This window comes from Delphinus delphis, chromosome 6, assembly GCF_949987515.2.
Source record: "Delphinus delphis chromosome 6, mDelDel1.2, whole genome shotgun sequence".
NCBI classification, from domain to species: Eukaryota; Metazoa; Chordata; class Mammalia; order Artiodactyla; family Delphinidae; genus Delphinus; species Delphinus delphis.
The window spans coordinates 20,266,185-20,293,874 of record NC_082688.1 but is presented as its reverse complement, the minus strand read 5'-3'; the positions used below and the strand labels follow the sequence as shown (position 1 = coordinate 20,293,874).

Sequence of the window (27,690 nt, the reverse complement as noted above, 5' to 3'; positions counted from 1 at the left end):
TGAGTACCCACTACGTGCCAGGCCCCTCTATCTGGATGGTCTCCCAACAGTATCATGGTCTGGGTACTTGCTACTTTTGTCGCCATTTCACAGATCAGAAAATTGAGCCTTGAAGAGGTTAAGCAGCGTGCTCAAGGGCGCCGAGCTAGGCGGTGGCAGGGCCAGGATTTGAACCTGGATTTGTATGTCTCCAGACCCCTGTTCTTCACCAGCAATAGGCTTCCCTCCTCCACCCCTGGCTCTGAAAGTGCTCCCCGTTATCCGAGCTGTTGCTTGCAATTAAGCCTGAGATTTTGGGCTTGGTCTCCGGTGCCTGACATGACAGAGAGTCGAGAGGAAGGTCATGGCCATGGGCTGAGCACTGCTGTGCCCCAGGTCCTGCCTCCTGCCCCCTGTCACGGCATCCCTGCGAGGGAGGCATCGCTGACCCAGCCACACGGTTAGGAAGTGGGATTCAACGCAGGCCTGCCTGATTCCCAGTCCCTGTCTCCTGCTCACAGTGCTACGTGTGCCCTTCCCTGAGGTCCTCCTAGCTTGGCAGAGCTTTCGTGTTTGAGCAGCCTAGTGTAGAACATCGTAGAGAAACCACACGCTTCTGACTCTCCCGCCCATGAAGGGGTCCCCGGGCGGGAGGTGGTTTGGGAGGGTCACCAGGTGTATGTAATTCCGTAGCAGTCCTGCCCTCACCCGGCGAGTCAGACACCTGCCCCTCAGTCGCCACTAATCTGGGGTAAGAGCAGGGACCCTGCATCCACTATTGCTCACCACTGCCTAGCACAGTGCCTAGGCCCTGGTGGGAGCTTGGTAAGGTCTTTTGAAGACAGAGAGGGAGGGAGAGAGGAAGGGCAGTGAAGGGGGCAGGAAAGAAGATCATGGGGCAGGAGAAGGAGCAGGGCTTTAGGGCCAGCAGACCATGTTTACATTCTGAGTCCTCTGCTTACTCAGTTTTTGAAGTTGTGTAACTTACTTAACTTTTCTGAGTCCCAGATTCCTTATCTGTAAAATGGGGCCAGTTTTGCTACCGACCTCATAATGTTGCTAGACATGAGAAAGTGTAGGTAAAGCAACTGTTGCAGTGCCTACTGTCTAGTAGATGCTCAATTAATGCTTTCTCTCTTCCCCTCTCCACCCATCTTTTTCACTGTTTTCTGTTTCCACCATCTCTAGCTCCACCTTCCTTATCTTTACAGCACTAAGTAAACTTCGCTTTCAGGGTAAAGTTCGAATTCCTTAACATAGCCATGCTTCTGCTCCATGGAACCACCTGCACTTCCTCAAATATTCCATGCTGTCTCTGGCTTTGGCCTGGATACCCTCTCCCATCCCTTTCCCAACCTCCTCCAAGAGCCATCCCAGTCTTTCCTGCTGTCTCTGTGCTTCCATAGCCCCTTGGGGTGGTGGTGGGTCGGTGGGAGATTGACATGGGCCCCTGACCTGGTTCTCTCACCCGGAGACCCAGTGCCTTCGGGGAAAGACATGTGTCTTGCCACCGTTTGTCTCTGGTGCCCCGCACAGGCCCTGGCACAGGACTGGGGCTCTGTAGGTATTTGCTGAGTATCTCTGGGGGTTGGGGTGGGGGTGAGTAAACCAGGGACACAATCCTAATGAGCCAGAGCAGAACCTGACTGGGGCCATGACAGCAGTGCAGGCCAGGCATTGGCAGGAGAGCAGAGAGCCCCCTAGCCAGGGTATCCCAGGGAGCATTTAACTGGGCTGCAGGAGATGGGCAGGAAGTAGACTTCAGAAGGTTGAGATAATAAGGAAATGAGCCAGTGCACGTGCACACATCTGGATCAGGGAGAGAAAGAGGGTGTCAGGTGGGAAGGGAGTGGTGGTGGAACTCACAGGAGAACTGGATCTTGAGCAGAGAGCCCCAGGGTGGGGTAGGAGAGGCCCATGGGGCCGCGCTCGCTTTCTGACGGAGGCATCAGTCACCACAGGGACAGGAAGAGACTGGGGAAACTTCTGTTCTCCACTCGCGTGGCTTTCAGATGAGCATAAGGCCGGAGGTGTAGAAGGGGTCTTTGGGGCGGCGGGGTTGGGGGCAGAGACTGCGAGTCCAGGCCCCCCACGCACACGGAAGACCCGAGAAGAGAAGGGGCTTGGCGAGGTGGTGACGGGGGGGCACAGTACTGGAAACCCAGACCTTGGGAGCTGCTTCCCCTGCCTGGTGAGAAGCTGGTCATCCAGGAGGGTGGTGGGCATCTCAGCAGGCTCCAAAGGCCAGGCCTGAGGGCATGTTCTTCTGACTTAGCCAGGTGACATTGCCAAGAGTAGGGAAGGTTTCTAAGAGGGCTCCCTGTCTTCTCACTCCTCAGGGCTTCCTCTTCCCTGCATGTTGGTGAGCTGCTTCTCCTCTGTGCCGCAGTACTGCTTTCAGTACAATGGGTATGCTCCCTGCTCTGGTGCGTTGCCTGCCTTCCTGAGCCCCTGACAGATCAGTGAGTTGTTGTGTGATTCTCTAGGGACAGAGAATTTTCAGTCTGCAGTCAAATTCCTCCTCCTTCCACTCTCTCCTCCCGCAGTTGGGCCTCTCTGCATAGGGAGCGTGAACGTGTAGCTGACTCTAGCAGGCTTGTCAGCTGCCCAGCCTGGACCAGGGGCTGCCGAGGTCCTGCCTCTTGCACATGGGCTCCATTACAGAGGAAGTGCCGTGTACTGGAACTGGTACCAAACTAGGTTCTGGTCTGGATTCTAGTCCCGATTCTGTTGTGTGACCTTGGGCATATCGCCTCCCTTCCCTGGGCTTTAGTCACCTTGTCTGTTAATGGAGGCAGCTCCCGGAATTTTCTGGGGAGTCAAAAAAGGTCAAGATGCCTGGGCCCTACTTTTGGGGACTCTTATCCAGTAGGTCTGGCACTGGGCCCAGATATAGATCTTTTTTAAATGTTCCACAGGTGATTCTAAAGTATATCTCTCTGTTGAGAACCGACAGTCTGGATCAGTACTTTGCAAACTTGAATATGCAAATGAGTCACCTGGGATCTTGGTTAAATGCGGGTTCTGATCCAATAAGTGTGGACTGAGGCCCGAGATTCTGTATTTCATAGGACTGCTGCTGCTGCCGCTGCTTCACGCATCCCACTTTGAGTAGTAAGAATCTAGACGGTCTGTGAAGTTTATTGCATTGCCCATTCACTCGTCCATCCATTCGTTCATTCATGCATCATCAACGCGTGAAATGGAGAGCGGGGAGAGGTGAGGCTAGAGGGAGAGACAAAGCCCAGCGTCTTCCAGGGCTACAGAATTGGGCTTTATTGGGAGGGCAGTGGGGAGCCACGTCAAGGTTTTAAGCCGAGGAGTGACAGGGTCAGATTTGCATCTAGAAGGCTCCTCTGACAGGGCACAGAGAAGCAGCAGAGGGGCGTGGACCACGGCGGGGAGGTCAGCATCGATCCCAGTGCTAGATGTCACGGTCTTGAGGCAGGTGGTGGTAGGTGGAGACGGTGAGAGGGGATTCTTTTCTTTCTTTTTAATCAACTTTATTTTTCAGAGTAGTTTTAGGAACTGAGAGGAAAGTACAGAGAGTTCCCAATACTTCCTGTCCCTGCGCGCACATAACCTCCCCCAGTGGAAAGATTCTTTCGATTTTACGAGAGATCATCAAGGAGGATTTGGTGATTGGCCGTGGGGTGGCAGTGAGGAGAGAACGATACCCAGGTCTCTGGTTCGGGCAGGTGGTGGCATCATTGATACAGAGACTCCGAGAGGAGGAATGGACTTGGGGGAAGGTCAGGAGTTCAGTTTGGGGTCATTGACTTGGGAGCACTGGTGGGATATCTGGAAGGAGGTATCCATGTCCGTGCCTGGGCTCCAGCCACACGGGTGTCCTCTCTGTCCCCCAGGGTGCTCGCCTTCCTGGCTCGGGACCTTTGCCTGTGCTGTTTGCTCCCTCGTGAGCTCGTCCCCGCCCACTGAGCAGATTTTAGCCTCAGTGTCCTTCCACAGGGTGGCCCTTCCCACACGCCCCTTTATTCTCTCACGGGACCTTACGTTTTCCTTCACTATGGATCAGTGTTTTTCAAACTGTTTCTGTGGGTGATGACTTGGTTCATGCCAGGCCTTCCTCTCCAGCCTGTAAGCTCCATCAGGACAGGGATCACGTCTTTCTTATTCTTGTATCCACAGAGCCTAGAACATTCTGAGAAAGGACAGGTCTGGGCTAGCAGCGGGGACTGGGTGTTGTCCATGACCAGATGGTACAGATGGTACTTGTTGCCTGGGGAGTTGGATGAGTGCTCGAGGGAGCGTGCGGGCCTGAGGTGAGAGGGGGCTGGAGCAGTTTCCAGTGAACAGGACACGTGCCGAGAGGCCCGCGATGCAGCGGAGAAGGGGGGTCATCGGCTAGTCGGAGGAAACCCAGGGAAGGAAATGTCAAAGCGGGCCGTGCTGCGCCGGTTGCGGCTGCCGCCTGCGGAGTGCTCGTGTACCAGCACGGTGCCGAGCTCTGGGTGTACATCACTCCTCGCACAGCATCCTGTGTTACGGCTAAGGAAACTGGGGCCCAGAGAGGTTACGCCCGAGGTCACCTAGCCAGTAAGTGTGAAGTGGGCAACAGTATCCAGAGCTCTCCCCACTGTAAGGTGCTGCCTCCGTTCTCCTGGACTTTGCCAAACTTGTTGCAGTGGGGCGGGGAAGGAGGACAGCCTGGAGGCCCCTGTGGCAGGGCGGTGGCTTCAGCCTCTGGGTGTCAAGAAGCCAGGCCTGAGGAGCTGACTGAGGCTGGGCAGGGGTTCCTGGAAGCCGGCATCGAGCCAGAGACCCAGAGGCATGCCAAACTTGAAGGAGCAACCCCGTCTCAAAAGGCAAGCCTGGAGGTCAAATGGCCGTGTGGGAATTCTAGTAGCCTCTCTCCCTTTCTCCGACGACTTTCCATTTCACAGAGCACTTTCCTGTCCTTTCTCAGGCTTGGTCCCCAGAAGTGATAGTCTGGGATCACACAGCTAGCAAATGACGGGGTCAGGATTCCAGCCCAGGTCTTCCGGCATTATGTCCAGGGCTCTTTCTGAAAATCCTTTGTAAGGGCCACCCTGAGATGGAGGGAAACGCCAGTTCACCCCCTACCCCCTGACCTCCACCAGCCCGGCCCAGCCCAGCCCAGTGCAGGAAGTGGTTTCTGAGGGCAGTTGAGGAGCACGGCATCTGTGGTAGATGTGATGAGTCATCTCAGAGTGCGAGCTGCAGGTTGACTCTGGGGTCAGCCGACCCGGCTCCACGCTTAGTAGTTGTGTGACATTGGGCAAGTTATTTTCAGCAGCCTGCCACCACCCTCAACCCCAATAGCAGGTGGGGGTCTAGGGCCCAGGGGACATAGCTGGTGTGAGCAGGCCTCTGGATGTCACACCTGTCACCCTTCCCCAGCCCGTGCCGAGCCCTGGATTGCGCTGGGGAGAGGATTTGATTATGTCGTAAACAGAAGCTCCATTTAGAGGGCCTGGTTCATTTCCTGAGTGCTTCTAGCAGGCGAGACATGCACAGAATTAGCCCTGGTCCAGCCAAGCCAAAGAAGTGATGGATGGGAGAGATACACGCTCCCCGCAGAAGAGGGGCAGCTGCATGGAGCGCTCGGACCCGGGGCCCTGGGCCAGCAGGCTGGTCTCTGGGGCGCCTTGGCCGGAGGGCTGGCTTCTTGTCACTCCAAGCTGCTGTAACAGCTGCCTAACTGGGTGTCCCCAGCTGCCTGCACTTTCTCCATGAGAGCACTCACCACACTCATTAAGACCAATTGTCTAACCTCTGTTTTTCTGCTCAGCTGAGGGCAGGGACTGTGTCTGACTTGTCCTCTGCTATCCCCATCCTCACCCCAGGGCCTAACTCAGTACTTGGAGAATGAATGACTGCGTGTATGCATGCCAGGTCCCCGTCCTCACGCCACACCTGCTCACACCACCCAGGGCAGCTCCACGTAGTACGGCTCTGCCCGTGTCTTTCCCTCGCTCGCAGGACGATCCCACGCCCGGCATCCATTCTGTACTATGGCTCTCATCTTTATTTCTTTTCCTGTCCTAATTCTCCCACTTGCCACCCTCTCCCCAAAGGTTTCAGAGGCCCCTTCCCCCCCAGGTACCCGATGCCGCCCTAGCTTTCCCAGGAACACAGGCCTGACCACAGCAGCTCAGGTGCTCACACAAGCCCCATCCAGGAGCACAGGATGGAACCGATGAGCTCTGGTCCTTGTTTGCCAGTGTCTGCCCTGTGGCAGATGGGCCTGGGGGAGGGGCCTCCAGCAGTGCTCACAGCCTGCTCCCCTCCCTCTAGACCCCTGGGGCCCCAAACCCTTCTGTGTAAGGGTCCAAGGAAGTGGGGAGAGACCGTTGGCCATGAGGCAGGAGTTCTAATACTGAACCAGCCTCGGATTTCTTAGGTAATTTCCTTAGCCCCTGGGACCTCAGTTTCCCTATCTCTAAGATAAGCCTAGACTAATAATAGCTCCCACTTTATCAGATGCTTCTCTGGGGCTGGGCCCTGTGAAGAACACTAACTCAGTCCTGTGAGTCTGGTGTGATATCGTGGCTCTGTTCCAGGTAAGGAAACAGGGCTGGGCTCGGAGAAGTCGGGAGGCTTGGCCATTTTCTTGCGCGGCTGGGAAATGACACCGCTGGAATCAAAACCCAAGTCCACCTCGGGCAGTCTGAGCAGGAATGGCCAGGCGCTCTGAGAGCCCTCGGTCCTGGGTGGTTTCTCAGCGTGCCTGGGGCGGGGCCTCTCTGGGGACAGAGGCACTTCCCCTCCTGGCTTTGTTTGGCTTGGCCTCGCTTTAGGGCAGGATTGGCAGAGGCAGGCTGACTTGCATTTCTGGTTTTGGGTCTGTTGCTGCACTTTCCCTAGGGGCGAGGTGCGGGGGCAGGCTCAGCGCAGTCACTGCTGGTACAGGCCTGAGCCCCCACCCCCACCCCCCAGGAAAGGGGAAGTGCAGCCTGCTCCCCTCTCAGGGCCCAGTGCCAGGCCCCAAGGGCACCGATTGCTGCTTCCCTAGTCCATCCTTCCAGACGGAGGGGTCTGGCGGTGGGTGGGGGCGGGGGGTGAGAGAACGTAGGGCACCAGGGAGCTGGCTGCCGGAGTTTGTTCTTCTTGAGGGAGAAGGCTCCCTGGTGGGTGGGAGACGACCAGGGGACTGGGCTGCTCTGGGGACTGAGATCCGAAGTGGGCTTGGGAAGAAGGAGCCAGAGGCCAGGCTTTAGCCCCAGCTTAGCCCTGGGTTTTTTGTTTGTTTGTTTGTTTGTTTGTTTTTAGCCTTGGGTTTATGGGCGCCTTGGGGCAAGTCCCTAGGTCACTGTCCAGGCTGGGCCCTCTGTCTTCCTGTCAGTGCAGTGGAGGGTCTCTCTGACCCCCTGGGAACAAACTAAGGTTCCCAGATGAGATTCCTGGATTGGGGCTCCTGGCATCACAATTGCCAGCTTCGACTCTGGGAGTTTGACCGTCTGTTTCCAGGGGTCCATGGGAAAGATGTGTCACTGTTTGAGGTTCGTGGCCGTTGTTTTAATCACCATGACTACCACCACCATCATCTCATTTCAGAGCTTTGGACTTTTTATAGTCTACTCTCCTGGTGTGTCACTTGGGTACATTGTTTATCCCATTTCATAGGTGGAGAGCCTGAGGCCCAGAGGGTTTAGGGACTGGCTTATCCTGGCCCCGTTGTGTGATTCTAGGTTGGCCCCTGCTCCTTTCTGGGCCTCAGCCTCCCCATCTGTGCAGTGGACATTTGGGGTCGCTGAAGTTCCAGGGTCTGAGGCAATGAGGTCCAAGGGGTTCCTGGGTGGAGCTGTCTTCATCCTGGAGCTGCAGGCAGGATTTCCAGGGAAGGAAGTCCTCCTGGTGAGTGGGCACCTGTCTTTGGCTGTGCCTAGGAACCAGACCCTGGCCAGATGGTCCTAGAGTCCTCTGAGGCTTCCCCTCCTGGCTCAGCAACTCTCTCTGCACCCCACCGCCCAGGGTGGTGGATGGGCAGAAACTTTCACTGTCATCCTCCCAGACGATGCTCTTACCCACACCAGGCTTTCACATCCGCTCTGCTGCTCCCAGACGACACTGTGACCTCTGACACGTGTGTGCAGCACCCTGCAGCTGCCCCAACCTGTGGCTGGGCCACTTATTCCCAGATGTGAGGCCTGGTTGGTCCAGGGCTTAAAAGAATTCCCAGCTGCCGGCACAGCCTTTCAGTCTCTGGCAGCTGTGCAGTGGTGCATAAGTTGCTGCTCTCTGGGCTCATCTTCCTCATCGATCAAATGGGCATTTGTGGTCTTTACAGTAAGACCTCTTAAAATATGTGCTGAGGTATTTAGCCCTGAAATCTTCCACCTCTGCGTGTGTGTGTGTGCGTGCGTGCGTGTGCGTGTGCGTGTGCGTGTGCGTGTGCGTGTGCGTGCGTAACTGTATAGTTCCCAGGGATGTGTGGCATCTTTCTCTTTCATTAGTTCTAGGTGCTGTGGCCTCTTCATAGACGAAACCCGGGCTCTGAGTAGTTCTAGGTCCTTAACTGTGATGAGGGACCCAACCTAGCCCAGGCCTGACTGACTTTCCCGTGTGGCTATGACACCGAGACACCCCTGACTTTCTCTGAGCCCCAGGCTTCCTGTGAGATAGCTGCTTTTCACACTCCATCAAGGGCACCATTTTTCCCTTTGCAAATGAAATCTGCAGGAACCCAGCAAAAACTCCAAGGGTTCTGAGGGTTGTGTGTGAGGCAGGAAATGCTTCCTTTTTTGGATGTGGAACTTCTGAGGTTCCTCCAAACACAGTTTCAAAAGCACCGGGTGGATGATCCCTCAGTGAGGTTCCATGTGTCTGTGACGTATGTCTAGTCCAGGTGTGAGCAAATATTTTGAAGTTCTGGTTTTATTCCAGTTTATTAGTTTCAGAAAGATCTAAACATTCAGAGCAAGTTCTAATTTGAATGACTCCCTAAGATTTTTTAAAGCCTTTGGTTCAGGTAGAAGATACCCTTTGGCTGGGTCCAGGATTCTCCCACTTGGTGATTGCTCTGGCTTGGGCTTGGTTTGATTCTGGCCCGTGAAGGCAAAGGCTGTCTGGCTCCTCATTTATTCACAGAGTGACTTACTCACAGAGGGACCATGACATTTCCCTTAGAGGGCCACTGGGAAGATTACATAAGAGGGGTTTGCTCTGCCGTGGCCCCTGGCATATGGTAGGAGCCAGATAATGGTAACTAGCCTCTCCCTCTTCTCCCGTAAATGACCAACCATGTTTTGATGGATCAGAAGTTTCCAGCAAGGAAATGAGGGTGGGAGCCCACATTCAGTTACGCCAAAGGGACTGTCAGGTTTCCGTGTGGCACGTTGGCTTTCACAGTGTAGAGTGTGGGGTTCGGGTCAGGGCTTGATTTTGTTTCAATCTCTGTGACATTGGCTTGTGCACAGTGGCCTCCACTTGTGAGCCCTCCTCATTTTCTCTTTATTTCACAGATGTTTGAGACAGAGGCAGATGAGAAGAGGGAGATGCCCTTGGAAAGGAAGGGGCCGGGTGCTGAGGACCCCTCACCCAGCAAGGACCCCTCTCGTGGCCAGGATCCTCCTCCAGGACAAGACCTTCCACCCAAAGAGGACTCCTCTTCCAGCCAGGAACCCTCTGCTGGCCCAGAATCACCAACCAGCAAAGACTCACCTTCCTGCAAAGAATCCCCTCCGGGCCAGGAACCCTTGCCAAGCAAGGACTCCTCACCATGCCAGGAACACCCTACGGCCCCAGCCTTCTCTCCATGCCAGGACCTTCCTGCTGGGCAAGAACTCTCTCCCAGCCAAGACCCTCTAATCAGCAAACACCTCCCTGACATCCAGGAGCCCCCTGCCCAGGACCTTTTGCCCCGTCAAGACCTGCCTGCGAGCCAGGACCCCCTGGCAGCTGAGCCCCTTGCTAAGGAGACCACGAGCTCTGGGGACCCACCGGCAGCCACAGGAGACTCGCCTATGGCCTCCAGGCCAAACTTCGTGATCCCCGAGGTCCGGCTGGATAGCACCTACAGTCAGAAGGCAGGGGCAGAGGGGGGCAGCTCGGGTGATGAGGAAGATGCAGAAGAGGCTGAGGAGGGAGAGGAGGACGAGGACGAGGACACAAGTGATGACAACTATGGAGAGCGTGGTGAGGCCAAGCGCAGCAGCATGATCGAGACGGGCCAGGGTGCGGAGGGAGGCCTCTCGCTGCGCGTGCAGAACTCGCTGCGGCGCCGGACGCACAGCGAGGGCAGCCTGCTGCAGGAGGCCCGCGGGCCCTGCTTCGCCTCCGACACTACCTTGCACTGCTCAGATGGAGAGGGCACTGCGTCCACCTGGGCCATGCCTTCGCCCCGCACCCTCAAGAAGGAACTGGGCCGCAATGGTGGCTCAATGCACCACCTTTCTGTCTTCTTCACAGGACACAGGAAGGTAAGGGGGCCAAGGGTGAAGGGGGGGTGGGTACATGACAGCGTGGGGTGGAGGGAGCGTGCGTCCAGGAGCTGCAGGGAATGAGCCTTTGCTTTGTCCCACCTCTGTTCTTCTCTCAGCCTTCCAATGAGCCTTCCACCCATTTGACAGAGGATAAAACTGAGGGCCAGAGGGACCAAGAAGGCAGAACCTGGACTTAAACCCAGGACTTTATGACTCCAGATATTCTTACAGCTCCGTTGTACTGGGGAAACCCACAGAAAGTAGAGCAGGTATATTTGGATCTAAAAGATCCAACATCATAACTGGAGAAATAGTTATAATTTACACTTGGTCCAGGCCTAGCCAGACTAGAAATCTATCAGCCAACAAGCATGACAACACATATTTCCTCTGTGCTGGCATTATCCTAAGCGATTTACAGGAACTCATTAACTCTCACAACAGCCCTGTGAGGTAGACACTGTTGTGAGGAAACTGAGGCACTGGGAGGTTATGTGATTTGCACCGGGTCGCACGATTTATAAAAGTCTGAATCAGAACTAGAATGTGGCTCCAGGGCTGGAGCTCTTAACCACTGTGCCCTTTGCCTCTTGCAAATGTTTAGAAATAGATGAGTAAGTGTTGATTGATTTCCTGCTGTGGGCCAGGCCCTGTGCTCTGTGCCACAGCAGGGGCCACAGAAGTGTGTGAGGCTGATCTCAGCCCGTGAGGAATGCTGCTGCTGTGTGGGCCCCGAAGGTGGCCTAACAGTGAAAAGATTGCATCACGGCCTTGAAGCCCGTTAGCCAGCTTGAGCCTGGGCTCTGTCCCTTACTCACTGTGTGGCCTTGGGTGAGTCACTCAGCTCTTCTGAGCCTTAGTGTCTTCTCTGAAAAGCAGAGATGAATAGCACTCACATCCCATGGTGGTTGAGGGTGAACCCAAAGAGCCCAGTGCCTGACGACATTCGTGCAGGCGCCAGGCGAGTGCTGTGGAGGTGCTCACAGCCAGTGTGGTGCAAGGTGTTGTTATGACAACTGTTGTGAGGCCAGGCAGGTGCAGATTCAGGGAGGAGAGACCCCAGGGCCTAGGGGCACGAGGGAAGGCTTCTGGCAAAAGATGCTCCTCAGTCTGGCCTTGAAGGTTGGGCAGGTTTAGAATAAACAAAGAGGATGACATAGGCATTCTGTGAAAGACCATGACCTGGACAAAACTGTCTGTAGAAGTCAGTTTAGCTAGAACAAGGGATTTCTACAGTGCAGGGATGGTAGATGGGTGGCACTCATTCTGCCATTTCTGACTCCAAACCCATGGCAGACATGACTAATGGATTCCAGCACATTTCCCCACCAAGTTGGGACATGGCCTCAGAAACCTTCTTAGCTTCTCAGCCACTAGCAATAAGGCCTCTGGGCATGTGGGAGGACACCTTCTGCTGAAAGGTGGCTGGGCTGGAAGGGCCGGTTGGGGCCCTCTAGAAAAGGGCCTTAAACTTTGTGTCCAGGAATTGGAACTAAATCCCAAAGGAATGGGGACTGGGTCTGTTTCCTCATCTGTAAGCACTTTGATGTGCTCCAAAATCACCAGGGGAATAGGTTATTTACTTATTTATTTTTTAACATCTTTATTGCAATATAATTGCTTTACAATGGTGTGTTAGTTTCTGCTTTATAACAAAGTGAATCAGCTATACATATATCCCCATATCCCCTCCCTCTTGCGTCTCCCTCCCACCCTCCCCATCCCACCCCTCTAGATGGTCACAAAGCACTGAGCTGATCTCCCTGTGCTATGCGGCTGCTTCCCACTAGCTATCTGTTTTACATTTGGTAGTGTATGTATGTCCATGCCACTCTCTCACTTTGTCCCAGCTTACCCTTCCCCCTCCCCGTGTCCTCAAGTCCATTCTCTACGTCTGTGTCTTTATTACTGTCCTACCCCTAGGTTCTTCATACGGTATTCGTTTTTCTCTTTCTGACTTACTTCACTCTGTATGACAAACTCTAGGTCCATCCACCTCACTACAAATAACTCAATTTCGTTTCTTTTTATGTAATATTGGAGTAATATTCCATTGTATATACGTGCCACATCTTGTTTATCCATTCGTCTGTCAGTGGACACTTAGGTTGTTTCCATGTCCTGGCTATTGTAAATAGAGCTGCAGTGAACATTGTGGTACATGACTTTTTGAATTATGGTTTTCTCAGGGTATATGCCCAGCAGTGGGATTGCTGGGTCATATGGTAGTTCTATTTTTAGTTTTTTAAGGAACCTCCATACTGTTCTCCATAGTGGCTATATCAGTTTACATTCCCACCAGCAGTGCAAGAGGGTTCCCTTTTCTCCACACCCTTTCCAGCATTTATTGTTTGTAGATTTTTTGATGATGGCCATTCTGACTGGTGTGAGGTGATACCTCATTGTGGTTTTTTTTTTTTTTTTGCGGTACGCGGGCCACTCACTGCTGTGGCCTCTCCCGTTGTGGAGCACAGGCTCCGGACGCACAGGTTCAGCGGCCATAGCTCACGGGCCCAGCCGGCTCCGCAGCATGTGGGATCTTCCCAGACCGGGGCACGAACCCGTGTCCCCTGCATCGGCAGGCGGACTCCCAACCACTGCGCCACCAGGGAAGCCCTCATTGTGGTTTTGATTTGCATTTATCTAATGATTAGTGATGTTGAACATTCTTTCATGTGTTTGTTGGCAATCTGTTTATCTTCTTTGGGGAATAGGTTATTAAGAAATAGATTTCTAAGTCCCCCTACCCCAGAATCTGGAATCAGATTTTCTGGAATCAGAATTTCCAGGGGGCGGTGCCCAGGCCTTGCATTTTATTATTTTTTTTGCCACGCTGCGAGGCTTACAGGATCTTTTTTAATAAATTTATTTATTCATTTATTTTGGCTGCGTTGGGTCTTCGTTGCTGCGTGCAGGCTTTCTCTAGTTGCAGCAAGCAGGGGCTACTCTTGTTGCGGTGCACAGGCTTCTCACTGTGGTGGCTTCTCTTGTTGCGGGGCACGGGCTCTAGGCTCCTGGACTTCAGTAGTTGCAGCATGCAGGCTCAGTAGTTGTGGCTCGCAGGCTCTAGAGCGCAGGCTCTGTAGTCATGGCACATGGGCTTAGTTGCTCCAGGGCATGTGAGATCTTCCGAGACCAGGGCTCAAACCCGTGTCCCCTGCATTGGCAGGCAGATTCTTAACCACTGCGCCACCAGGGAAGTCCCAGACCTTGCATTTTAAACAAGCCCCTCAGGGATTGGAACGTTCCCCATAGTTTGAGTATCACCATCTTAGGCCATTTCTTGAGGCAGCTTCTATAGGAAAGAGTCCAGACCTCTGTCCTACTGAGGTGAGGCTTCAGGCTGACTCAGACCAGGCCTGGACACTCTCCTCTGGAGGACGGCTGAAGTCTAAGGGCTTGCCGCCTACCTTGGGCCTCCCAATTTCAGTGCCCCTACCAGACCCTTCCAAGTTATGTCCCCTGGCCCCCTTGCTACAATACAAATATTTACAGACAGGTAAATTCACGTACATTCTCATGTACATTTCTAGTTCCCTAAATCCGCTGATCTCAGCTCCTGTTTGGGGGCAGATACTTCCACCTGGTAGTCCAGCAGGCCTAGGCCAGCTCTCTCCTGTCTCAGCTTCCTCCTTTGGGTGCCGAAGGTTCCCACTGGCATCCTTGCCTCCCCCACCCTCTTTTGGCCTGTAGCTTCCTTTCTTGGGCTTGAGTAACTAAGCTGGCAGGGACCTCAGAGGCTGCCACTAGCCCCTTGGTGGCTACCCTTCCACGTGGCTTCTGCTTGCCAGGCCTCAAGTCCCTCATCATCGTTCATATCCTGCTCCCTCCAGACAGCCAACTTCAGTAAGAAGCTAACCCTTGTTAGGGGGAAGTGAAGTCTAGGCTGGACAGGTACCCTGGTCTCCCTCCACCCCTCACTGGCAGTGGGCCTTGGGCAAGTCCCTGCCCTTCTCTGTCCCTCAGTTTCCTCATCAGTAACATAGGTATTATCAGAAAATAGTATTGATACCTCCTTCATAGCGTTGCTGGGAAGATTAAAGAGCCTGCCTCGGGTAAAGCGTTCAGGGCAGTGTCTGGCACTCAGCACCTGCTAGGTGCTCCATAAATGGGAATCGTGGTGATGATGATGGTGATGAAGGGGGGGAGCGGGAGGAGGATCGCAGGAGTAGTAACGGTTCTCCCAGCATTCACTAGGCGCCTCCAGCTCCCCGTTCTAGCCTTCACAGCACTGCCGCGAGCTGGGACCAGCTGTACTCATCTTACAGTGGGGAGCCTGAGGCCTAGGGAGAAGGGTTTGTCCCAGGCCACGTGATGATGGAGCTGGACAGTGGCCTCACCCTGTCCAGTTGTCTCTGGCTCTACCCCAGACTCTGCACACCTCTTGCTGGTGAGGGGCAGGGTGTGGGGTGATGGCAGCCGGGGGAGGCGACGGGTTTTCCTGTGACTTCCATCTTCCTGGCTTGGGCCTGGCTTTCCAGGGGGTGGTCCATGGATGCCAACAGATCACAGTTTCCAGGCAAGAGGTGAAGAGGAGAGGGATGAGGTCTTCAGGCTGTGGAATCAGACGGGCTACATCCATGTTTCAACTCTGTTTCCTTCCTCCTGGTCCTGAGACCTAGGCCAAGTTACGTTTTTTTTCTCTGAGCTTTAGTTTTCTCTTATAAAATGGGAATGCTAAGTCTTCACGGAGTTGTCCCAGGGCTTCAAGAAGATTGCAGCGTGTTGACAGCTCTGTGCCCACAGTAGTGATCCTGTCATAGAATGAGACCCAGGAAGGCCAGACAGAGCTGGCGTGGCCTCGGGCCTGTCATTGTGCTGCTGTGTGGCTAAGCTGAGGCTGGCCAGAGCGCATGCTGCCTATCACAGGGGTGACAGTCCTTATGTTACTCCTCGCCTCACCTGTCATTCCTCCCTCTTGTACACTGAGTGATTTCTGCTGTGTATAGGACTGTCTGAACCAGACAGACCTGAGAGATGGTCCACTCGGCCACGATCATCTTATGGATGGGCTGCCTGAGGTCTAGAGAGGAAAAGATCCCCCAGGCTTTTCCTGCGGGTCATCCCCTGAAGCCGGCCCCTTGTGCTGGGTTGAGTTGTCTCACAGTGCCCTCTGCTGCCAGACCCCCGCCTTGCCGGCTGCTCCCTGGAGGTCTGGCAGAGCAGATCCACGGGCCTGTGTCTGTCCTTTTCCTGGAAGCGGGGGGAGCTCCAAGAGTATCTGTGTCTCAGCCCACGCCGCCGCCGTTGAATTTCACCCCAGCCTGGCCTGGCTTGGCCCAGGATCACGGGTCGTGCTTTGACAGTGAGGAGAAGAGGCTGTGGCCCCTCCCTCCCTCCTGCAGGAAACTGGCTCGGGCAGAGGCTGTCAGCCGAGGGTGCCAGCCCTGCTGCACTAAGCTTACCACCTAGGCTGCAGGTCAGACAAGAGGTGCCTTCCAGCTCCAAGACGTGATAATACCTTCTAGCCTCCTATTTTTAAAAAGCCTAAAGGACTGTTTCCTCTGTCGAAACAAATAAGTGTAGAGTTTAGCTCCAGTGTTTCTACAAGGTTCCTTGGGGTCTGCCAGGATAGTCTGGGTCAGAGAGAGCAGCCAGGCTGGCCAGGTGGCCCCAGAAGTCAGATCAGGACCAATAGGAGAAATCAGGTGAGGCCCTGCTCACGGAAGAGCCCTCAGTCATGGGTGGGCTCTGGAGCCAGACCTGAAATTCTCTGCCGCTGGCCAGCTCGGAGAGCCCAGGCAAGTTACTGGACTCCTCTGGGCCTCAGTTTCCTCAGCTGTAAACTGGGGGAAATAAACAGCAAATAGCCCTTAGAATTGTTGAGAAGGTTAAATTACAGTATGATGTGGCACCTTAGCACGCTGCCTGGCATAGAGTCAGTAACAGCAATAACCACCGTAGCTTATAGTCATTGAGCACTTCCAGTACCGGGCACTTTCACACGTGTTCATTAATCCTCATAACGGCCCTATGAGGTAGGTCCAATTATTGTCCTCATCTTACAAGTAAAGAAACTGAGGCACAGAGAAGGGATGTAATTTGGCTAAGGTCAATTAGCTAATAAGTGACTGAGCTAGGATTCCAATCCAGGCAGTTTAGTTTTTTATTATTATTGTTTTTTAAATTAAATTTATTTTGTCTTTGGCTGTGTTGGGTCTTCGTTGCTGCACGTGGGCTTTCTCTATTTGTGGCGAGCGGGGGCTTCTCTTCTTTGCGGTGCGGGGGCTTCTCATTGCGGTGGTTTCTCTTGTTGCAGAGCACAGGCTTTAGGCACGTGGGCTTCAGTGGTTGTGGCACATGGGCTCAGTAGTTGCGGCTTGCGGGCTCAAATGCTCCACGGCATGTGGGATCTTCCTGGACCAGGGCTCGAACCTGTGACCCCTGCGTTGACAGGCGGATTCTTAACCACTGCGCCACCAGGGAAGCCCCTCAAATCCAGGCAGTTTAGCATTTAACTCTTAACCATGACTGTTATTATAGTTATAATTACAATATGAATTATAATTATTCTTCCAGTCCCTGGAGGTGGCCGGGGGGCTGGGCAGGCTCCAGGGATTTCTGTCTGGAGTGAAGGAAGGGCTGAGTGGTTCTGGGTTCGCCTCCATTCGCCTTTCAGCAGGGAGGGCCATGGAGCAGAGCAGGCAGTGGGGAGCAGATGGGAAGGAGAGGCCCCTTTGCGTGCTGGGCCCTGGGCAGGCCTCGCTGCAGCTCTTGGAGACAGGAGGCTTGGGAGCCACTCTGAGGCTGGAAGTCAGAACCCTGACTCTCTGTCTCAGTTTCTTCTCTTCCTGGCACACAGCACCCCTTGGTGTGTGGGTTTCGCTAGCCGCTTTGGGGGCCGACTCCCAGGGCCAGAGTTCCCTGGCCCCTCTGTCAGGCTGATTGGTGACGACCCGACCCTGGAGATGACCCCCTCCCAGCAGTGGAAGGAAGAGCCCATTTCCCAGCAGTGCAGAGGCTGGGGGTGCCGGGCGGGGCGGGAGTGGTCCCCAGGCCCATTGTGTGGGGCCGATAAAGTGCGGAAGCTGAGGTTAAATGGGAGGAAGCCCAGTGCTGGCGGCCCTTTCCCACGGATGGGGGCTTCAGGCACGGCCCAGCCAGCCCAGCACAACTGTGACCTGTGTGTGTGGGGTGACAGTGACAGCGTCCACTGGGCTGTGAATGCTGGCGGTCCCCAATTACTGAGGGCGCCCTGTGTGCCAGGTTGGGCCTTGGGGGCCCAGCCTTTATCCTGGTGAATCTCTCAACAGCCGGTTGGGTGGCCGTCACCATGCCTCTGCTAGAGCTAAAGAAGCTGAAGCTGAGAGGCCAGGAAACGTCTCCAAAGTCAGTGGCAGCAGGATCTATACCCAGGCCTGGCTGCAAGCTGTAGATCCGGAATCCCACACCACAGATGGGCGTGTGCCTGTGAGTGCACGTACACACGTGTTTACAACCTTGGTAGGGCAGCGTTCTCAGGAAGGAGGCAGCATTTCCCCTGAGTCTTTCATTGAAGACATTCAAAATGTGCCCCATCCTCTGCATTTAACTAGCAGCGTCCTCTCGCGGAGAAACATAGGCCCTGAATTCAGACAGACCTAGATTCCAGCTGTCACTTAAAGGCTGTCACTTAACTCCTTGGGCAGGTGACTTAACTTCTCTGAGGTTCTGTTTACTTTATGGACTGACTCTGAAGATTAATGAGATAGTGTCTGGATAATGCCCATTCTGAGGTCTGGCCTATAGCATGAGCTCCATGAATGAAGCTATAATTCATTCATCCATCCATCCATCCGCGGGTGGTTGCACCACTGAGGCTGGTAGCTCCCCCTGCTGGCTATATCTGGATTAAGGCCACTTTTCTTGCCAGAATTGAGAACGCAGTATTTTAAGGTTTAGCCCATCTCCTTTATTTTACAAATGAGGAAACTGAGGCCCAGGGTATGGGTCATGAGGAGTCCAAGCTGCGATTCACATCTGGGGGCCTTCTGTCTTATCTTAGGACATAGTGTCCAAGCCCAGCCTACCCTTAGCTCTACCTCCTCCAATATCTCAGAGCATTTCCTGTACTCCCGCTCTGGAGTGGCACTGTGGAGGCCCTGGTTTCCCCTGGAGGAGGCTGGGCACACACAGGCAGGGCGACAGAGGGCGGGCGGCCCCAGTAGAGCTGGTGGGAGCCTGGAGTGGTCTGGAGGAGGCGAGGAGTAGCAGACTGGGAGGAGGTAGAGACTGGGCAGAAGAGGAGAGAGTGTTCCAGGAAGGGGGCACAGCACAGGAAAAGGCAAGCAGGTGGGGGTGGGCTCAATGGAGCCCCGGGGAATAAAGTTGCAGGCCTTGGATCAAGCAGTGAGGCCTTCAAGACACATCATTCCCAGCCTGCTTTCCCTCTCCCTTGATTCATTCATTCATTTAACAAGTATTTCTTGAGCTCCTAACGTATACCAGGCCCAGTCAAGGTGACCTAGACAGAGGTGAAGGCAGACAGAGCCCCTGCTCTGGGGAACTCACAGTCCAGTAGAGGAGACAGATTTGGAAGAGGCCATGTTGGTTATAGTGGGGACCTCACAAGGGGTGAAGGGGGCACACCCTTGGTCTAGGGGCCAAGGAGGTCTTCCCAGGTGAGGAGGCATTTAAGCAGCTTACCCGAGGTCAGGTCTTTCCTGAGGCTGGGTCTTAGGAGGAAAGGGAGGTGGGAGAGTCATAAAAGCATCCCTCATGGAAGGAATAGCACATGCAAAGCCCGAGGTGAGGGGACCGGGCTGTGAAGACTTTCCTCTGACTAGAGGGCAGTTTGAAGAGGTTGCTGGAGTAGGGGTCGGGCTCTCCAGAGAGATAACCAAAGAAGTTGTAACTGAGGTTATCCTAAGATGGTAGACCCTGCATGTCATGTCAGGGAGTTTGGACATTATCTCGAGGGTACTCGGGAACCATGGAAAGCTTTAAGGCAAGAGAGGTGCTCTCCTGCGTGATAATTTACTTAACACACTGCTGACCAATCCCAGGTCTCTTTAAAACCTCAGAATCCTGAGTTGGTTAGTCATTATGATCTCCATTTTGAAATTAAAAGCACCAGAGGCTCAGAGAGGGACAGCAATTGGCTAAGTCACACAGTAGAATCTTCACAGAAGCTTCCTCTCTGGCCTGCCCTACTGCCATGAATGCTGTGTTTCTGGTTTCTCCCGCACAAGTTGTGTATCAGGAGGAGACTGCTTTGGGTGGAGGCTCTGCTAAGCCAGCCACACTCCATGGACAGACTGCTCCCTGTAGTGGGGTCTCCCCCCTCCCCTCTTCTTCAAGGGGTGGGAGCATGGAGGTGGGAGTGGTTTGTAGGAGCTGCTGGATCCCTGAGCCTCTCTTTGCTCAGGCAGCAGCCCCTGGGTACCCAGACTGCAACGTGTCTGTGTTTTCTCTGCAGATGAGCGGGGCTGACACAGCTGGGGACGATGATGATGCCTCCCGGAAGAGAAAGAGCAAAAACTTGTACGTTGGAAAGATCCCTGGTTCTCACCCTAGTGATCGGGGCGGGCGGATGGGGGGCGCTCCCTGCACCCCGCTTCGTCCTCTGCCCTCTGGCTTATTCCCCATGCCCAGTGGCCTAGGGGTAGAGGTGGAGAGAAGGGGCTGAACCCAGTCCTGCCCGAGACAGACACCCGTGAACAACGGGGTCTTGGGACTTAGCAGCGGCCCCAGGGTAAGGTCACCAGGATCCTAACCACCCAGCACTGCCCTCAGCATCCACTCAGAGTGAGGCAAGGTGCTGATTTAGTATCTGGAAGCCACAGGGAGCCAAGCAGAAGCAACCAACCAAGCGGCCCTGGCCCTGTCCAGCTGCTAAGCCAGGCAGTGGCCAAGTGGCCACGACAAGTTCTTTGCTCCCTCTGAGCAAGGGCTGACAGATGGTCATGGGATTCCCCTTTCTCCTGTCGAGCTCTTGCATGCTAGCAGTCTTGGGCGTTGCCAGAAGGGGGTGCTGCTGGCTCAGAGAGCTGATGCGGTACCTTCCTGGCCACTCCCCTCTCCCCCCTACCCCGCTCCTGCGACCATTTATACTTTCGATTCGATTCGGAGGTTAGAGGTGCTCATTCATTAACAGAGCGTGAGTGGTTTCTTCTCGGGTCTCTTTGTACCTCGGGCCCTGGAGACTGCGGGGGGGGGGGTGGTGGGGGCAGGGATGGGAGGAGGCAGTGAGGCACCTGGTGGCCCACAGAGGGAACCCCCTCCCTCCAGGTCCTGTAGTGCCCACCATTATGCACCAGTTGGGCCGGGGTGGGGTGTGTGTGTGTGTGTGTGTGTGTGTGTGTGTGTGTAGAACAGGAGTCCTTCCCAGGTGCCTCCTGCAACCTTCTTCCCCAACCTCAACCTTGGCTGGGGTCCACTCCCTAGAAACTCTTTCCCCAGCTTCCCCTGCCCTCTCCAGTTTCCTGCAGCAACTGTAGACTTCTCTCACTCTGCAGCCAGGAGCAGTCACACTTTCTAGGGAAGGTAAAATGCACAAACAAAAATAATTCTTTGCACCAACCATCCGGTCCAGGCAGCATCAGAGCTGCCGTGGGTGGTGCTCCCGGGGGTGGAGCAGTGGAGGGCAGCAGAGGGTAGACATCCAGGGTGCTGGAGCTGCCCTGTTGCACCAACTCTAGCCTTCTTTCAAAGTGGGCACTGCCTTTTGACTGCCTGAAGTTCACATTCTTAAAAGCTTAGTCAAGGACTCTTAGAATCTGGGATGATAATAAAAATAACTCATGTTTATTGTGCTAGGCACTATTCTGTGTGCATTACATATATTATCTAATTTAACCTTTACCATAATTTTTATTTTACATTTCTTTTTTCTTATTTACTCTATTTTGCAGGTGAGTAAACTGAGGCAGAAAGAGGTTAAGTTACTTGTCCAAGGTCACAAAGCAAGGAAGTGGTAGAGTTGAGATCTGAAACCTGGCATGTTGGCTCTAAAAGTATATATAAATATACATATATTTTAAATTTTATTTATTTATTCAGAGCCTGTTATAATTAATTAATTAATTATTTTTTTGGTCTCGCCGTGCTGCTTATGGGATCTTAGTTCCCTGACCAGGGATTTAACCCAGGCCCCCTGCAGTGGAAGCATGGAGTCCTAACCACTGGACCACCAGGGAATTCCCATGGAGCCTGTTATTTTTAAGCTTGGCGCAGAACACCCTGCAGGAGGTCCACAGCACCCCAGCTAAGTAGCCTTTGAGCCTCTAGTGACAGGAGTCCATTCCCCAGAGGGCACTCATTCCATCTTTTCATGGCTCTGATTGGAGGAAAGTGTTCCTTTAGCTTCCTCTTGTGGGTCTCTGTTCTGCTCTCTGGGTCCACATGGGGACACATGAGGCACCTCTGAGCTCTGCCATCCTTTCCTGAGTTGCCCGTGTGGACTTCCGAGGACCTCTCCAGATGTGCCCTGCAGCTGTGAGTCTGCCCAGCTGTGCATGTGGGAGGAAAGGCTTGTCTGGGCAGGGGCTTCAGCCTCCTCCAGCCACAGGGAAACACAGTGGTCTCTGAGCCAGCAAGGAGCCCAGGTGGATGGCGGCAGCCTGCAGGCTGGACCTCAGGCAAGCTTCTGCTCCCTGGGAGCGGGCCAGGAGCAGGGCCTCTGAGACAGAGCACTGTGCCGCAGGAAGCCAGGCTCTCTCACTCCTAGCCACGCCAGGGCTCTCCGAGGGCCTTGATCCTCACCAGAGGGCTGCCAGTCCCTGGACTCCTTGGCCTTATCTCATTGGCTTGGAAGCTGCTAGAGCGGGATCCCAATCTCTAATCAGCTGTCCCAGACCCTCAGGACAAGTATGAATTGGGCCTGAGCACTTTTGCCCCAGGCCCTGCGCTAAAGCTTTCTGTGCATTTTCTCCTTGCCTCAAAACAACCCCGTCAGATGGTAGGTACTATTATCACCTGTGTTTAACAGATGAGAAAATTTGACATTCAGAGAGGTTAGGTAACTTGACAAAGGGCACACAGTTGGTAACTGCTGGAGCTGGGCTTTGAACCCAAGACTGTCTTGCTGCAGCACTGTGGCTTTTAACCTCCACCCTGGACCACTTTCCTTCATTAAACAGGGTGTCCCATAGGTCTTAGTGCCCTTTGAAGCTTGAATAACTTCAGAAGTATGCTCCCAACTTATAAAACACATTTGAAAGTTCAATTATTCAAATTTCTTTTACACTTATTTAGCTTTGTGATTTTGATAACACATTTTTAATTTTACGCATTTAATTTTTGGTTAAGTCAGCATTTTTCATCTGTAATCAGAAGAACAGAGATCAAAAATTAAAACAAAAAATGTATTACTCAAAAGTCATAAGGCTAAATATGCAGGAAAAAATTAATTCCTTTCAAATGACGTTTTTGAGAGTTTACAGGATTTGTACTTTTGACGTTATTCAAGCTTAAAACTACTGAAACTTTGTGGGACATTCTGCATGTTCATGGATGGATGTATCCAAAGCCAATGACAGGCTGAGCTGTCTTCTGGCAGGAACTATTCTCTAGGAGGTGCCCAGAGTAGGGCTCTAGGGACCAGGGGGAGGCTAACATGAGCATGAGACACTTAACCCCTTTCTCGCCAGCAGCTTGCCCAGGGCTGAAATCTGCCTGGGGGAATGGCAGGGCTAAAAATGGTTCTTGGCTAAAAATAGCCAGTCCTGCCACCCAGGTGGGCAGAGCCTCCCCCTCCCTCCTGCCTTCCCTCCCAGCAATTTGCTGACTTGTTTTCTCCTCCTTCCCAGGGAGCTGCCATGGCAACGGGGAGGCCAGTCACATATAATGGGTCTGGCTTCCTGCCTGGGCGGGCCCCAGAGGCCGCCCCTTACAGACACATGCCCCTTTCACAGGCTCCCTCTCAGGGTTGGCCAGGAGGGATATTTTTTTTCTGCTCCGGCCCTGGTCCCTCCCATTTCCTGGCTCCTCCTGTCTGAGTCCCAGCCCAGCCTGTGCCTGGGAGTCCAGTCCTCCAGCTGGAATCCCAGCGAGCGCTCGGCTACAGCCCGCACCGTTGCTGCCTGGGACTCGGGTTGGGAACAGGAGCCTAGGGTGCTCCCAGCAGACCGTCCCAGGCAACAAGGTGGGGGGCCCTACAGCGATGCTCCGAGGCATGTACCTCACGCGGAACGGGAACCTCCAGAGGCGGCACACCATGAAGGAGTAGGTGCCCCTCACCCCAGCCTTCACCCTCCGGACCCCGAATTTGCGGTGGCCGAGTGTGCCAGGCTGACCGACCCCGTTTTCTGCTTCTGTCTCCAGAGCCAAGGACATGAAGAACAAGCTGGGCATCTTCAGGCGGCGGAACGAATCCCCTGGGGCCCAGCCAGCGGGCAAGGCAGACAAAGTGACGAAGTCATTCAAGTAGGTCCTCTCTGGCCCCCCTGGGCCCCCCTCAGACACTTACTGGTCCCCGTGGGAGCAGGGCTAGCAGTGGGGTTAGGAGAGAAGGCTGTTGGCTTGATCCGGCTCTGGGGCGATGCAGGCTCTCGTAGTGGGAGCCTGGTACCCGGCATAAGCAGCCCTCATGGGGAGATGCTGTCCTGGGAAGGATGACCAGGGAGGGGCAGAGGTGGGGATAGAAGTGATGCCGGCCCCAAGAAAGGGGGTGGGCCCCCTCCTGGGCTCCCCAACCGGGCTAAGCTACTTTGTGGGCCAAGGCAGCTGACAGAGGTCACCCAGCCCTAGCCGCCCCGCTTCCCTCACTGTGCCCCTTGCCTCACCCCTCAGGCCCACCTCAGAGGAAGCACTCAAGTGGGGCGAGTCCTTGGAGAAGCTGCTGGTCCACAAATGTAAGTGGGGGCCAGCTGGCCTGTTCCCTCCCTGTGTCTCTCCCCCCTCCTCCTTTCCTCCTCTCCCAGGCCCAGAGAGTGCGTCTGGCTCTGCAGAGGTTACCTTTCCCTTTTCCCTGGGCCCAGTTAGGTGTCCCTACCATTGGGAAAGGCCGAGGCCCTTGGGCTGGCCTTGGAGCCGGCTCCTGCCAGCCCCTCCCTGTCCATGGGAGCTGGCACTGCCTGCCAGAGGCCGTTGGGACCTGTGTGCTCAGACCCATATTCCCAGAATAACAATAAACATTTCCATGTACTGAGGGCTTACACTGGGCCAAATGCGCCTGCCATCTCGTGGGTGGGAACCCCTCATCCTCACAGGGCTCCAGGAAATAAGGCTGATGATCCCCATTTGACAGATGAGGAAACTGAGGCACAGATGGGGAGTGACCTGGCCAAGGCCCACAAAGAGGCAATGGCAGTGGTGGGACCATATCCCAGGGTTCCTGGCTCTCATGAGTGGGTCAGTTTACTAAGATCCCAGCAGCTGCACCTGAGAGGCCCCAGGAGGGTAAGCTGGGGGGCCTGAGGACAGGAGGGGCTGGTTTGGCCTCTCACCCCAGGATCTGGGCTTCTCCTACAGATGGGCTAGCGGTGTTCCAAGCCTTCCTCCGCACTGAGTTTAGCGAGGAGAACCTGGAATTCTGGCTGGCATGCGAGGACTTCAAGAAGGTCAAGTCACAGTCCAAGATGGCGGCCAAGGCCAAGAAGATCTTTGCTGAGTACATCGCGATCCAGGCGTGCAAGGAGGTGGGGCTTTGCGCTGGGCCCTCGGGCCCCCATCCCCATGCCCATGGGGTGCCTGGAAGCCTCAGAGAGGAGCTCGGGAAGGGAAAGGGCCAGAGTGACTCTAGGGACCATGTGCCAGGTTGAAGAGGAAGCAGGCTGGGGCCCCGGGAAGAACGGAATCCTGACTGATAACAGAAATGGCCACTGTCGACGTGCTGCTGGGTGCCAGGCACGTGCTAAGCCCTTCACGTATGAGCTCTCACATTTAACCCTCATGACAACGTGTAAAATAAGTTTTAATATTATTTTCATTTTAAAAATGAGGAGACAGTCTCAGATAGCCTCACAGGTATTGGGTGCTTCCTGTGTGCCAGCTGTGTCTGTTTAATATGGACGATCATGCTTAATTTTCACAACTCTTTGAGGAGTGTACTATTATTTTTAATTTTTAAAATTAATTTTATTTATTTATTTATTGGCTGCGTTGGGTCTTTGTTGCGGTGCGCAGGCTTCTTATTGCGGTGGCTTCTCTTGTTGTGGAGCACGGGCTCTAGGCCCGTGGGCTTCAGTGGTTGCAGCATGCAGGCTCAGTAGTTGCGGCACGTGGGCTCTAGGACGCATGGGCTTCAGTAGTTGTGGTGCAGAGGCTTAGTTGCTCCGCGGCATGTAGGATCTTCCCGGACCAGGGATCAAACCCGTGTCCCCTACGTTGGCAGGCGGATTCTTAACCACTGCGCCACCAGGGAAGTCTGAGGAATGTACTGTTGCGCTACCCTATACATAAGACGTTTGAGGCTCAGAGCGCTTAAGTGATTCGCTTAAGGCCACACACCTAGGTGTGGCACTACTGGGATTTGAACTTGGGCAGCCTGACCCTAGATGCAGTGATTTCGGGCCCTATAAACTCTACTACCCCTACAGTAAGTGACCGAGCCAAGACTCGATTCCGCTAACCTGCGGGCCTCCCGTCTGAACCTTAAGATGTGGAGCAGAAGGGCTTGGGGGTGAGAGGCTGGGCAGGTCCTGTCCTGGCGCCTGGCCCCTAGGAGCAGCTTCTTGCAGGCAGCCTTGACCATGTCCCCCTCTGCCTCCCAGGTAAACCTGGACTCGTACACACGGGAGCACACCAAGGACAACCTGCAGAGCGTCACGCGGGGCTGCTTCGATCTGGCGCAGAAGCGCATCTTCGGGCTCATGGAGAAGGACTCGTACCCACGCTTCCTCCGCTCAGACCTCTACCTGGACCTCATTAACCAGAAGAAGATGAGTCCCCCGCTTTAGGGGCCACTGGGGTAGAGCTCAGCGTTCACACCAGGCGGGCTGGGCCCCTCCCCACCTGCCTCCCTACCCCCTGCGACAGAGGAGGCAAGTGAGCCCCCAGAGGCTGTGTCCGGACAGACAGACGGACATTTGGATGAGAGGCCTGGACCAAGAGAGGCCCAGGCCGCTGGAGGAGTAGAGGGACTGGCCCCGTTGGGCCCCCACTGCCCTGGTACGAGGGGGCCCAAGGGCCCTGGCAGGTTAGGGGCCCTGGCTGAGCCAGACCTGGAGCTGCTGCTTCCTGCTGCGGAGACTTCGCAATGACCAAGTTCCTTAAAGAACTGGTTGATGGGCAGGGGGGCCGAGGCCTGGGCCCTGGGGCTCTCCGGGGGGGGGGGGGTCACTCAGACTCACAGCTCAGACCCCCGCCTTGAGTTTTATTTATTTAAGCAGCAGTCAGATGCTTGGCACCTCGTCCTGTAATAGGAAACCTTTGCCTCATCAGTTTTCCTAATTTACAAGTGCAATATTTTAACCAACGCCTTGTGAAAAGCCACCTTGCGAAGAAGGTGGGCACCATTTTCCAGTTTCAGGGGATCTGCTGGTCCCGAGCCCCAGTGGCGGGTAGCTGGGCCTGCTGGACTGACAAGGCCCAGAGGGGCGGGGGCTGCAGTCTGACCTCACACCAAAATCCAGCACCCCTGAGTGAGAGGTCCCCCGGGGCCTCTGGGAAAGCATGGCACCCTCAGACCACACAGCGGCCGAGTTCAGGAGCAAATAAAAGCCCTGTGTTATTTTTTGTTCTTGACCCTTTCTGTGTGTTCCTGGTTTCAAGGCTTCCCAGGGTGACTGGGGCTGGGACGGTTGCTGGGTGGGCTGTCAATCCAGCTGCTTCTCCTCTCTTGCCATCCCTGACAACCGCCTCCTCTGTGCCAGGTGCTCTGCCAGGCTTGTTCTACTTACCATCTCATCTTCACTGCGAGCCTGGGAGGTGGGGGTTATCCCCGTTTTACACATGAGGCAGGTGAAGCCCAGGCAGGTAAGGTGACTTGTCCAAGGTCACACAGCCGGCAAGTGGCAGAGACAGGGTTCAGCCTAAGCCCACCTGGCTGCAAAGCCTGCTCTCTGGATTGTCGTCCTCTACCAGCTACTGGATGGAGTCCTAGCTGGGCTGCTAACTGGCTCCGTGACCTTCAGCAAGTTCCTTCACTTCTCTGCCCTGCCACACCCTGAGATTCTAGTGGAACTTTCAGGTAGCACAGGGATGATTGGTGGAGGTGGATGGGGCCAGAATCTCAGGCAGGTTGGCAGCTGCAGGCAGGCAGGCTCATGGAGGCCTTTAGGACAGAGGAAGAGCTGGGGAGGTCGGGCTGGGGGGTAGGGTTCCCAGAGAGTCCCTCTGTGGCCCTGGGGGAGACTTCCCCCTCTGTGCCTAACAGGAGATACAAATTTAGGAAAGGCCTTGTTCGAAGCCACAGTTCAGAGGAGGCCCTGGACCCTCTCACTTA

At 54.6% G+C, this 27,690-nt stretch overlaps 1 protein-coding gene across 5 annotated transcripts in view; it reads left to right on the top strand.

Moving 5' to 3' along the window:
* Positions 1–26,965, top strand: part of RGS3 (regulator of G protein signaling 3) — a 108,595-nt gene extending 81,630 nt beyond the window's left edge. For 4 of the 5 annotated variants that reach the window (XM_069540756.1, XM_060014280.1, XM_060014282.1 and 1 more), the window contains 6 exons: positions 9,426–10,382; positions 19,783–19,847; positions 23,628–23,729; positions 24,096–24,157; positions 24,777–24,943; positions 26,018–26,965. In XM_069540756.1, coding sequence (XP_069396857.1) covers positions 9,426–10,382; positions 19,783–19,847; positions 23,628–23,729; positions 24,096–24,157; positions 24,777–24,943; positions 26,018–26,203 — 1,539 coding nt within the window. In that variant the 3' untranslated portion in view covers positions 26,204–26,965. Of the gene's footprint in view, positions 1–9,425; positions 10,383–19,782; positions 19,848–23,354; positions 23,529–23,627; positions 23,730–24,095; positions 24,158–24,776; positions 24,944–26,017 lie in introns of those variants that run through there. The other variant, XM_060014284.2, reaches the window with a different exon arrangement.
* The last annotated feature ends 725 nt before the right edge of the window (positions 26,966–27,690 follow it).